The following is a 12,766-nucleotide window of genomic DNA, read 5'->3' on the forward strand; positions in this document are numbered from 1 at the left end:
GCCCAGGTAACCAGATCTAGAACGCGCGTGCGTAAGCCAAACTCCTTATTACGTGAAGCCGGCCGGGGGCGGGGCCGACCAATGCTCGTTGAGCCCTGCCTCCCCGCCCCTCTCAGCGCACTTCGAGGCGGGGCGAGCCTCTGTCCTATGGCGTGCGGTTGACTCACAGCTCCCGCCCCTCTTCGCTTTACTTTCTCCCGGCTCGTTCCGCGCACCACGTGCCCTCGTGGCCGCTCCCCTCAGCGGCCCTTTGCAACTGCCTGTTGGAAGCTGCTGTAAAATGTCGTGAGGGGCGCCGCCACTTTACGGCTGCCTCTCCCAGATGCGAACCCGGGAGCGCCCGCCGCCGTCAGCCGTGTCTCTGAGAGTCGGCCCGGAGCAGAGTGAGAGAGCCGGTGCGCCGCTGCCCTCTCCGCTGCTCCCGTTCTGGCCTCCGGCGATGTGATCGCGAGGAGGCTGCAGTGCCCCCTGGCCCGGGGCTGAGACGGGCAGCAGGTGTCTGCGAGGCGGGCGGGTGCCGGGGGCCAGCAGGATGGAGGAGAGTATGGAAGAGGAGGAGGGGGGCAGCTACGAGGCGATGATGGACGACCAGAACCACAACAACTGGGAGGCCGCCGTGAGCGGCTTCCGGCAGCCCCCGCCGCCCCCGCCGCCGCCGTCGTCGATCCCAGCCCCTGCCCGAGAGCCCCCGGGAGGGCAGCTGCTGGCGGTGCCCGCGGTGTCCGTGGACAGGAAAGGCCCCAAGGAGGGACTGGCGATGGGGCCGCCGCCACCGCCGGAGTCCAATGGGGTGATCATGATGTTGAAGAGCTGTGACGCGGCCGCCGCCGTGGCCAAGGCGGCCCCTGCCCCCACCCCCAGCTCCACCATCAACATCAACACCTCCACCTCCAAGTTCTGTGAGTCCAGCCCTCCCTCGGCAGTCCTGGCTTTCCTCCTCCCGCCCCGGACGCCGGAGCCGCCCCGCTGCCTTTGTTTCGGGCCTGGGTCTGTCCTCCGTCCCATCCCTTCCTCCCCTCCCCGCCCCCTCTCCCGTTTGGTGTCTGCCGGGGCCGCCCTGACTTCTTGTGTTACCTGGCCTAGGGGAGCAGCCTGGTGGGCGCACAGCCCCGAGTTCTCCTTCCAGCTCGGTCCTTATCGCAGCTGGCTATCTCTCAACGTTAGGAAGCTCTGTTCTCCTCCGTCCGCCTTTAAAGTTTCCCCCTCAGAGGTGAGGGGGAAATACGGCTGCCCGAGTTTCATTAGGAAGAGGCCCTCAACTTCATTCTTTTCCTGCATCCAGAGGGAAAAAAAAGAAATCTGGCAACAACTTGTGTTCTTGTGCTTTTAGCCAGTCTGCGTTAAACAAGTCAGCAGTTAGAAAGTTGACCTATATCGACACCTCATTCTTTCCCCTCTCCAGTGTCGTCTTCTGCGTCCCAGTAGGGACATGTAGGAGTTACATTTTGAGTGCCACAATACAGGGGAGCTGCGACATCCGTCTTGAAGCTAATAATGTATAAAATCACTTTTCAGAGCCTCCACTCAGACGAGTAAGCCGTTCAGCACGTGTCCAAACCCAAGATTCTGTTAAAAGTTGAGCTTTGTCAGGTTAATGATCTGCCCTAATGCTCTATCACAGGCAGAATCTGGTTTGTAATCCGAAACTGCCCCAACCGGGATGTATATTACACTCCCATAGCCAGGAAAAGAAGTCTGCTTTTGCTTCGAGTGATTTTTTTTTGTGTGTGTGTGAAACTGTGACAGTCGTAGCCGGGTTTTTCTCTATTATTAACTGCAAGTTTGTTTTGAATGGCATCTGGTAAAGCAACTGGAGATTTAATTTCTAGTTACTAATTTTATCAAGCTGCACCATTAATTGCCCAATTAGCTATACAGAAAAAATAACTTTATTCAGATAGTCACAGACTTACACGATGATTTTTGTGGGAACAGCACATAACCTTAATATTTATCTGCCTTCAAGTCACTGCTCTAGTGAAAGACATTCATATACTGTGTAGGCATGGTTGATTAAATTTGTATGTTACTTTTCCTTTATTATGCATACACGAGAATCACGTTTATATGGTATAGTTGGTGTGCCGAAGTCTATGTTGTGAAATCAGACCTTGTACAAAATGGCAGGGTGACTTACCTAAATGCTGAAGGAACTTGCTTTAGTGCTTAAAGTTCACTTGAAAAGTTAAAAAAAAAACAGCGAAATCAAGAACAAAAAGATTTGCCAAGTCAAAAGATTTTTCTTTGGAAAGACAAATAAGCTAGCTAGAACTCTGAAAAAAGTGATAAGAAAAAGATGCAAATAAAGAATGAAAAGCAGGAGATAATTGCAAACATGAGATTTTTTAAAAAAGGGTATTATGAACTGCTATAGGTAATAATTTGAAAGCCAAGATGAAATGTATGAATTCTTAGGGAAATATCAACCGAACATTGGTAGAAGATAGCTTGAACTGACAAATATTTAATAATCTGGAATAGTAGTTAAAGACCTCCTCTTTGAAAAAGCTTGGGCCCAGGTAGTCTTAAAAGAGAGTTTCATCAAATTTAAGTAACGCATAATTCCTTTTTATGAGTTCTGGAAAATAGGAAAAAAAGAGAAAATGCTAAGCTTGTTTTTATGAGGTTAGTAAAATACCAATTCTAAAATTAGATAAGGACAATATAACCAAAAAACCAAACCTGTTGCCATGGGGTCAATTCCGACTCATAGCGACCCTATGGGACAGAGTAGAACTGCCCCATAGAGTTTCCAAGGAGCACCTGGTGGATTCGAACTGCTAACCTGCGAACTGCCATAAGAAGAGGAAATTATAGGTCTGTTTCATTTATTAGCATAGATATGAGAGTCCTACACAAAATATTAGCTTATCAGCTCCAACAACACGTTACAAGAATCATGATCCGTAGAGCTTGTCTTAGGAATGTAAGCATGGTTCAACATCTTTTAACTTATTAAGTTGGTAGATTAAAGGAGAAATACTATTGATATTGTAAAATAATTTGATAACTTCCAGCACGTATTTATGAAAAGGAGCCCTGGTGATGCACTGGTTAAGCATTCGGCTGCTAACTGAAAAGTTGGCAGTTTGAACCCAGTAGCCACTCCGAGGGAGAAAGACGGTGCTTCCGTAGAGATTACAGCCTTGGAAACCCTACGGGGCAGGTCTGCTCTGTCCTATAGGGTCACTATGAGTGAGAATCGCCTCACTGGTAATGGGTTTTTTATTTATAATAAAAGCTCTTAGCACACTAGGAGTACAAGATAACTGCACAAAGGTAATTACCAAAAACCTACAGCAAATAATAATACGTCTGGAGAAATTTGAGAGACAGTCACTCTGAGATTGGGAACAAGATGAGGACGTTCCGTCACTACTATTTAACGTGGTCCCAAGCCCTGGTGACGCAGTGGTTAAAGAGCTTGGCTGCTAACCATAAGTTCGGTGGTTCGAACCCACCAGCTTTTCTTCCAGAGGATGTGCCAATCTGCTTCCGTAAAAGAGTACAGCCATGTAAACTCTATGATGGCAGTTCTGCTCTGTCCTATAGGCTTGCTATGAGTCAGAATTGACTAGATGGCAGTGGGTTTGGTGGTGCAGTGGTTAAGCACTAGACTGCTAACTGAAAGGTCAGTGATTCAAACTCACGAGCCACTCCTCAGGAGGAAGATGTGGCAGTGTGCTTCCCTAAAGGTTTTAGCCTTGGAAACCCCATGGGGCAGTTTTACTCTGCCCTATAGGGAGTTGGAATCCACTCAGTGACAGTTTTGTTTTTGGTTTTTAAGAAAAGTCCTGGCTAGCACTACAAAGGGGAAAAGTAAGAGGTATGAGGTTTGAAAGGAAAAGGTAAAACTCGTTATTTGCAGATAATATAATCACCTACCTAGAAAAACCATTAGAATCAGAGAAACTGTTAGAACTAAGTTGAGCAAGGTTGCTGAATTTAATATCAGCCTATAAAACTTAATATTTACTGCACTAGCAATATCCAACTAGTAAAGATAATCGAAAGTAAATATTGTATACAATAACAACAAAACTGTAAAGTATCTAGGAATTAACTCAAGCATGCACAAGAGCTGTAAGGTGAAAACTTCAAAACCTTAATAAGGAATGAAAAGAGGATCTAAATAAATGGCAAGACTTTCTGTGCTCTTGGATAGGATTACTTATTATGATAAGGATGTCATTTTTCTCCATTTTAATTTATAAATTCAATGTAAATGTGATAAAAATTCTGGTGGTTTTGTCTGATAACCTAAATCTAAAGTTTATATGGTGGAATAAAGTTTGTGAATAGCTAAGTCAATCTTGAAAATCTGTTTTGGGGAGGCTTTCCCTATTAGAAGTTAAGATAATATTTTAAGGCTAGTAATAAAAACTGTGGTATAAGTGCAAAAATAGAAAAATAGAACAATGGAGCAAATTAGAGAGCAGAGTCTGACCTGTGTATATATGGAAACTTAAGATATTAAGATGGTGCCAAAAATCACTGGAGAAAGGAGGCATATGGTATTAGGGAAAATGGCTCACTATATGTAGAAAAAATAAAGGTAGCACCATAAATGGGGTAGACTTGATAGATTAAAGACCTAAGTGTGAATGGAAAAACTATAAAGTTAATAGAAGACAATATAGAAGAAGCCCTTTCCCTCGGGATAGGCAAGGACTTAAAGCTTCAGAAACTTGTTGTTGTGTGCTGTCAAATTGATTCCGAGTCAGCGACCCTAGACCCTGTAGAACACAGAATTTCCCCACAGGGTTTCCAAGGCTATAAGTCTTTACGGAAACAGATCACCAAATCTTTTTTCTCTTGGAGCAGCTGGTGGGTTTGAGCTGCCGACCTTTTGGTTAGCAGCTGAGTGCTTAACCATTGTACCACCAGGTCTCCTTTCAGAAGCTTATAAGGAGAAAAATTAATGACTTTGATTATATAAGAATTAAGGATGTTCACTCAGCAAAAGTCAGATGAACGAATGAGACTTTTTCAGTGCCTGAAACTATAAGAAATTAATATCCAGAGAATACCAGGGGCTACACCTCAGCAAGAAGGCAGCAACCTCTGTAGAAAAATAGGCAAAGACTTAATAGGTAGTTACAGAATAGAAAATCCTAACAGGCATAGAAAGAGATGTTTGAAATCACTAATAGTCAGAGACAAAGCAGTAATGAAATGTCTCCACCTATTATGCATTGAACCCTTTGCCACTGAGTTGATTCTGATTCCTAGAGACCTTATACTACAGAGTAGAACTGCCCCCGTAGTGTTTCCAAGGTCGTAAATCTTTACAGAATCCAACTGTCACTTCTTTCTGCCACAGAGTGGCTGGTGAGTTTGAACCACCGACCTTTGGATTTGCAGCCAAGAGCTTAGCCACTGTGCTACTAGGGCTCCTTAGACTGGCAAAAATTAGAAAGTTGGATAATGCCAAGTGTTGGTGGGGACATGGGGTTATAAGAGAATTCGATTGTGGGAGTAAGAATGTAGTGGACCTTTGGGATGGTAAGATGCTCAAGGTCCCTGTAGACCAGATAATGAAAGATAGCGGGAGTGTTACTGTAGTGCTGGGCTATGACGGCGAAGGTGCACTGCTGGAAGGTGAAAACAGCTTCTGATCTCCGCTTTTGAAATAGAGAAGAAAACTTTCGTTAGCTTAGGGGATGAATACTAGGTGGTAGGGACACTGTTGATTTATCCTAGTAAAGAGACTGTAGAACAGCAACTAAGATCAGAGTCACCACTTGATTGGGTTTACTATAATTCACAGTTGTTTTTCGAGATCTGTCTCTTCTGCACTGGCCAAATTGGCTAATGAAATTAGAATGTCATAAGAGTCATCATCTCTGTATTTTTCAAGTCTAATGAAGGTCGTGGTACTCTGCAGTTCCCCAGGAATATGCTGCTGTTTCGGGTTATGGGGCAGCTCTAGAGGATTCCATTTGGCCCTTCCTATGCTGATACCTTACTCCATGGGTCAGAGAGTCACTAACTGCATTCAGGAGCTGTAGAAATTACACTCTGGGTCCATGAATCTACTGGGCCTACTGTGCAATGAACTGAGGCCAAAACACCATTTATCACATGACCTCCATAAGTACCTAATTGCTTTACTGCAGTGACTTTCTGGTCCCTGAGAGCTAGTACAGCTTGGAGCCAGTGTTGAATAATCTCTGGAAAGTCTGAGTGATTCCGTTTGCCAAGTGCATCGTCCCCCTGATAAATAGCTGCATGTTGTGTTCGGAAGGATCAGGAGGAAGACTTTAAATATTTTCTTAAAGCACTTTTATAGGGTTTTTTTTTGTCAGTGGAACTATCTTCTCCTTTATTTTACATACTATTTGTTTAACTTTATGAGAAGCTGCCAAACTTTCCCAGAGTGGTTGTACCGTTGTACATTCCCACCAGCAATGTATGAGACTGTCAGTTGCTCCACATACTTGTTGATTCTTGTACTGGCTAGGCTTCATATTCTTGGTATTGCCAGTCTTTTTAATTTTAGCCTTTCTAGAGGGTAAGTAGTGATAACTCATTGTGGTTTTATTTTGCATTTCTCCTTCACATGTGCTTTTGGCCTTTTTTTCTGGTGACCTGCTTCTGAAAGATCAGCCATTGAAAACCCTGTGGAGTACAGTTTTACTCTGACACATGGGGTTGCCTTGAGTCCAAGCTGATCCCGTGGCAACTGTTTTGATTTTTCTTTTTGGTCACTGAGTCCAGTTTCAGTTAACTGAGCAGAATATTGGAACCATACCTAGCTTCTTGAGATTGTACAGTGAATAAAGAATCTTTAATAAGTGTAACCCTTTTGATCAATTCAGTCTTATCTAAAATTCTGTTTGTTCCTTTCTCATTTGGCACCCTCAGAATTCACTTCCACGTGTATTCCCCAGATTTCTGCCAACATAAGGTGGTGGAGTCTTGTAGTTCTTTTGGAATGTAAGCTGTTGCCTGTTTATTTAGGTTTGGTACTTTTTCCTACAGAACATCTGGTTTTAATTGGAGGTCTAGAGGCAGTGATAGCTGCTTGGAGTTAAAGCACGAGGACAATATGCATTTCCTCCCAAGGTTTCAGGTGATATCATTGAGCGTCTTTGCTTAAGTCTTGACTTAGCTTCAGTACCAAATTCTGCTTATCAGTCACAGTTCGGTGTAAGAAACAGAAACTACTCTAGGTATCCAAAGCAAGAAGGAACTTTAATACAAGAAATTAGGTGCTTATAAATCATTGGAAAGGTTTGAAGGTGTAGAAGTTAGCAAAGCTACTCTACTGAGGCTGCATTCCAGTGGCCAAGAAGCTCCTGCCGCTGCTGTCATGGTGCCATTCTTATTTCGTCACAACTGCCTCCTTCATCCATGGAGTTGGTGACCAGATACTGCAACTTGGAGTTTGCCACAAATGCGCAGACCTCTAACCTTAACTTGTCAGAACCAGTAGCAGCAACAATATGTTTTTTTGCCTTACTTTGGCCTCCCAAATCTCACTCAAATGCAAATTATTGGTGGAACTTACCAAGTATGACATTATTAAACTTAACTTTCCATTCAACTTTAGTCAGTTTTCTATGATAAGAACTCCACAATCTCAGGAGCTTAACAGAACAACAAAGGTTTATTTCTTGCTTATGTTACATGTTAGTAGCTGAGAGTTTACAGTGACTTTGCTTTACATGCTTTCTCATTTTGGGACCCAGCGTGAAGAGCAGCTCTTTCTGAGTCATATCGTTCTTGGCAGAGGGAAAGAGAAGAGTAGACAGAAACACAAAATGGCTTTTAAGGCTTCTGCTTGGATGTGGCGTATGTCACATCTGCTCATATCACATTGGCCAAAGGAAATCACGTGACCAAGTCCAGTGTCGGTAGAGTGGGGTGTATAGTTTAATAGGAGGCCCTGCAGGTTACCTGCAATGGCTTGTGATGTTTAATCCTCTCACAAGAAGAGAAGGTAGATAGTTAAGAACGATAATAATAGCCTGCCACCCAGTTCCTGTGATGCAAGAAGGTACATCAGAGGGTGGGAATGTCAACTGAATGGCAATAGACCACATCTAGAATACATGTAAATTAAAAAAAAAAAAAAAGAATGCTTCCTTGTCTGAACGTGTTGGGGATAAGGGCAGGTGGGTGTGGCGTATGAGCATAAAAGTCAATACATACGTATGTATGTAGGTGCAGATTGTTCCTGACTTCTGATGTATTTGAGTTATCATGAGCTGAACTTATGACTGTCTTTTTTTTTGTACATCTTATTGTTAGTACACTTTCCTGGAAGGAAGTTACAGGAAAATGCATGAAGGGGATATGGAAATATTGCAGAATTATGTGAACACGCTGCAAGAGATCAGTGGAAGAATCATCCATATGGCAAGAACACCGAATTTAGAACTTGATACCACTGATGTGGAACAGCTCATAGATCACAAAGAAGGGGGATTGACAGATCAGGACTTCATGGGTTTTGAAGAGAAAAGAAATGCTGAAGAAGAAAGAAAGAATGGTGAAGAGGAAGGAGAGAAGTTATCAAAAATTTTTTACAGTGAAAGGATTAGCTGGATTTTTTTTCTAAACTAAAGCAGGGGCTTCAGTTGCTTGAAAACATGGTCCCAAATGCTTACGCTTTCCTAAAATCCATAGGCAGATACGGGAAGCAGTGAGATGTTACCGTGAAATGTATGAAGAAAAAAAGAAAAGGATTATAACAAACATCTCTCACTAATTTTTTGACTAGAAACTATCCCCACATCCCCATTTCCAAGAATAATCCAGATGATCCAGAACCTTCCATAATTAGAGTTATTACTGCAACTGACAAAATGCCAGCATCATCTAATTCTTCTTCATCATTGGAGTAAATATGATTTGTGTATCTTTTTATGTATGTATATATGTATTAAAATAGGTCTGTAAGTTTATATGTAATGTTTCCAACCCGCAAAGTCAAAGATCAAATTTATAAAGATACTGATAATAAAAGGCAATAACCATGAAAACTAAAAAAAAATTTTTTAAATGAGGTATTTGACTTATGTCAGAACTGACTTATGGAGTCGTTGGAATGGAGCCCCTGTGGTAAATCCGGAACTATCAGTGTTTATATAAATGGATTTTTTAAACTGTTTTTTAAAATAGTGGTTAAAAGTATATATAACAAACATTTGCCAATTCAGCAATTTTTACATGTACAGTTCAGTGACATTGGTTGTGTTCGTCCTGTTGTGCAGTCATTACCACTATCCTTTTCCAAATTGTACCACCACCATTAACCAAAAATGAATCCCTTTTTCTCCCTCTTTCCCACCCCTGGCAACTACTAATAAGCACTGGTCTCTATATATTTGCCTACTTCATATAAGTGGAATCGTGATATTTGTCCATTTGTGACTTATTTCACCCAGCAAAATGTTTTCAAGGTTCATCCATGTTGTAGCATGTATCAGAACTTCATTTTTTCCTTATGGCTGAGTAATATTCCATCATATGTATACAGTCCGTTGTGTTTATTCATTCATCTGTTGATGGACATTTGGGTTGTTCGAACCCTTTGGCTATTGTGAATAGTGCTGCAGTGAACATTGGTATATAGGTTTCTGTTTGTGTTGTTGCTTTTAATTTTTGGGGGTGTATACCTAGGATTTGGATTGCTGGATCATATGGTTGTTCTATGTGTAACTTTTGAGGAACTGTTAAACCTGTTTTCCACAGTGGCTGTACCATTTTGCAATTTGACCAGCAGTGAATGAGGGTCCAAATTTCTCCACATCCTTGCCACTATTTTCCATTGTTGTGATCATAGCCATTCGAGTGGGGGTGAGGCGGTATCTCATTGTAGTTTTGATTTGCATCTTTTTTAATGTGGTGTAGTGATTAAGTGCTACGGCTGCTAACCAAAGGGTCGGCAGTTCAAATCCACCAGGCGCTCCTTGGAAACTGTGGGGCAGTTCTGCTCTGTCCTGTAGGGGCGCTATGAGTCGGAATCGACTCGACAGCACTGGGTTTGGTTTAGTTTTTTTTGGTAATGACTAATGACATTGAGCATCTTTTCATGTGCTTCTTGGCCATTTGTATACCCCCTTTGGTGAAATGGGTATTCAAGTCCTTTGCTCATTTTTTTGATTGGGTAGCCTTTTTGTTGTTCAGTTGTAGGAGTTCTTTGTATATTAATGATATTAAATCTTTATCAGATACATGGTTCCCCAAATTTGTCTCCCAATCTGTAGGTTGTCTCTTCACTTTGGCGATAAAGTCTGTAATTGACTTGATCTTTTTTTTTTTTAATTATTTTGTATCGGGCTTTAAGTGAAAGTTTACAAATCAAGTCAGTCTCTCATAAAAAAGTTTATGCACACCTCGCTATTCACTCCTAATTGCTCTCCCCCAATGAGACAGCACGCTCCTTCCCTCCACTCTCTCTCCTTGTAGTTGACAGGGTCTGTACTGACTGATGATAATGTGCCATGATCTGAGAAGAGTTAATTACTCAACTCTGTGTCCCAGAGGTTCTGTCCCCCAAGTGAACGAAAGCTTCACAGTGTTTTTAATTGAACCCGATGAAATTATTTTGTTTTTTAAATTAACTGACTCAAAAGTGGGTTAAAAACTCACTTTTGAATTGAATGAAATGTTACCTGGTTTTATTATATGTCTTAAATAAAGTTGCCCTTTATTTGATCATGTCCTGTCTGCCAGTTTTGCAGGTGGGTTGACCCTTTTACAACTGGATCAGTTAACGCATTCAGGATGTCTGCAGCATCCATGGTGGTTGCTTGGCATTTTCTTGCCTTCCAGCTTAGTGGAGTTTTGCTGCAGCAAGCATCATGGTGATACTCATCCGCTGGCCAAATTCCAGGACCTCATTGGGATCTTGTGTTGTCGTTTATTGACATGTATCACACAAAGTGACATTGATGAATCAAACTGTAAGAGAAAGCCATGGTAATGTTTATAGAAGTTCCGGTCCCAAATCCCTAAAGAAAATGAATGCCATTTGCTTCCTCATAGACAATACGTAGCCACATTATAAACTTAACCAACCAGCTAACCAACCCCATTGCCACTGAGTCAATTCTGACTCATAGTGACCCTATGGGACAGAGTAGAACTGCCTCAGTGGTTTCCAAGGAGCGCCTGGTGAATTTGAACTTGTCAGTATCCTTTTGTAATGTGTCTTGGCAGGGCGAACTGGCCTATTTATTTTTCTTTCTACTTTTATGACCATTTGGCTATTAATGTCTGTGGACAGAGTTGTAGAGATCTATAATTTGTAGTTGTAGGGGTGCCGCCTAGACATAAATGGCATTTTATGCAATAAATATTTAGTGTTTTTTGTATGCCAAGGTAATATTTTTAGCCTCTGGTGTTGAATGAGACAGTTTAGTGTGGGAGATGACAGACAATTATGATATGTTATGGTTAAGTGCTATAATAAAGTTATATAATGTACATGGTAGCACAGAGGAAAGCAAGATGAGTTTTGTCTTTGCAGCGCCCTAGGTTGCAGGGTGGTGGCAGGGTTATGTCATGAAAGGTTTCTCTGAAGAAAGGTTATTTGATCTAGAATTGTTAATGTACAAGCTCCATCCCTGGACAATGACTTTGCCATGTTATTATTATATTCCCAGTGTCTTAAGAAGTGCCTGCTAAGTGGTAGGTGCTTGGTAAATATTTATTGTATTGAAAGGGGCAAAAAAAAGGAATTTTTATGAAGATGAATAGCAGTTTGCCAGGAGCTCAGGGGATGGGTGAGAAGAGAATTCCTTGCGGAGTGGGCAGCCTGTCCCAAAGACCCAGAGTTGAAATTATTTCTGGAATGTTGAATGTCAGGAGGGAGTGGCACCAGTTAAATCTGGATAGATAGAAAGGGTTAGATTGTGAAGGGCACGACATGTTAAAGAGGTAGGATTTTCTTTAGAAATGGGAGCGCTTAAGAGCTACGGGCTGCTAACCAAAAGGTCAGCAGTTTGAATCTACCAGGTGCTCCTTGGAAACCATGTGGGGCAGTTCTGCTCTGTCCTGTAGGGTCGCTATGAGTCTGAACCAACTCAACGGCGACGGGTTTGGTTTGGTTTTGGAAGGATATTAAGTAATCAACTTGATAAAAATTGTTTTGGTGTATTAGATTAGAGAGGAATGAAAATGGAGGTTTAGAGATTAGTTAAAAGGTCATGAGTATTGTAGACTACACTAGAGATGATGATCTGAACAAAGAAAGTATTGGAAAAGAGGAGGTTTCAGATTTTGGAAATATTTAGGGTCTGTTGTTAGTTGCTGTTGAGTCAATTCCATCCAACTGATGATGACCCCACATGTGCAGAGTAGAACCGCTCCATAGGTTTTTTTAGTTTTTATTTTTTGCTCCATAGGGTTTTCAAGGCCATGACCTTTTAGAAGCATATTACCAGGCCTGTCTTCTGAGGTGCTTCTGGGTGGTATTGAACCGCCAGGCTTTTAGCTAGTAGTTGAGTGCTTAACTGCACCACCCAGGGACTAGAGGCCAGAAAATCTGGGGGTGAGTGAGGGAAGAGTAAGAATCAAGATTGCTGATTTGGATGACTGAATGGATGGCATTGCCTTTGACTTAGATATGGGAGGAGTAGAGGTGTCCACTGAAAGCTGAAAGTCAGTGGAGCAGTTGCTTCAAATTGCCAAGGAAAAATTATTTTAATTAAGAATCCTCTATCTTTAGAGTAGACCAAACGTGAATTAGTAATGCTTATTATAATTTCTATTATAATTATGGAAACCCTGGTGGCATAGTGGTTAAGTGCTA

At 42.0% G+C, this 12,766-nt stretch overlaps 1 protein-coding gene across 3 annotated transcripts in view; it reads left to right on the forward strand.

The window, feature by feature from the left end:
- Nucleotides 1-270: 270 nt before the first annotated feature.
- CACUL1 (CDK2 associated cullin domain 1) overlaps nucleotides 271-12,766 on the forward strand; it is a 64,048-nt gene continuing 51,552 nt past the window's right edge. Inside the window, exon 1 of one of the 3 annotated variants that reach the window (XM_064269259.1) lies at nucleotides 271-899. In XM_064269259.1, coding sequence (XP_064125329.1) covers nucleotides 533-899 — 367 coding nt within the window. In that variant the 5' untranslated portion in view covers nucleotides 271-532. The remainder of the gene's footprint in view (nucleotides 900-12,766) is intronic. The other 2 variants (XM_064269260.1, XM_003409102.4) reach the window with 2 other exon arrangements.

This window comes from Loxodonta africana, chromosome 16 (genome assembly GCF_030014295.1).
Source record: "Loxodonta africana isolate mLoxAfr1 chromosome 16, mLoxAfr1.hap2, whole genome shotgun sequence".
Classification (NCBI taxonomy): Eukaryota; Metazoa; Chordata; class Mammalia; order Proboscidea; family Elephantidae; genus Loxodonta; species Loxodonta africana.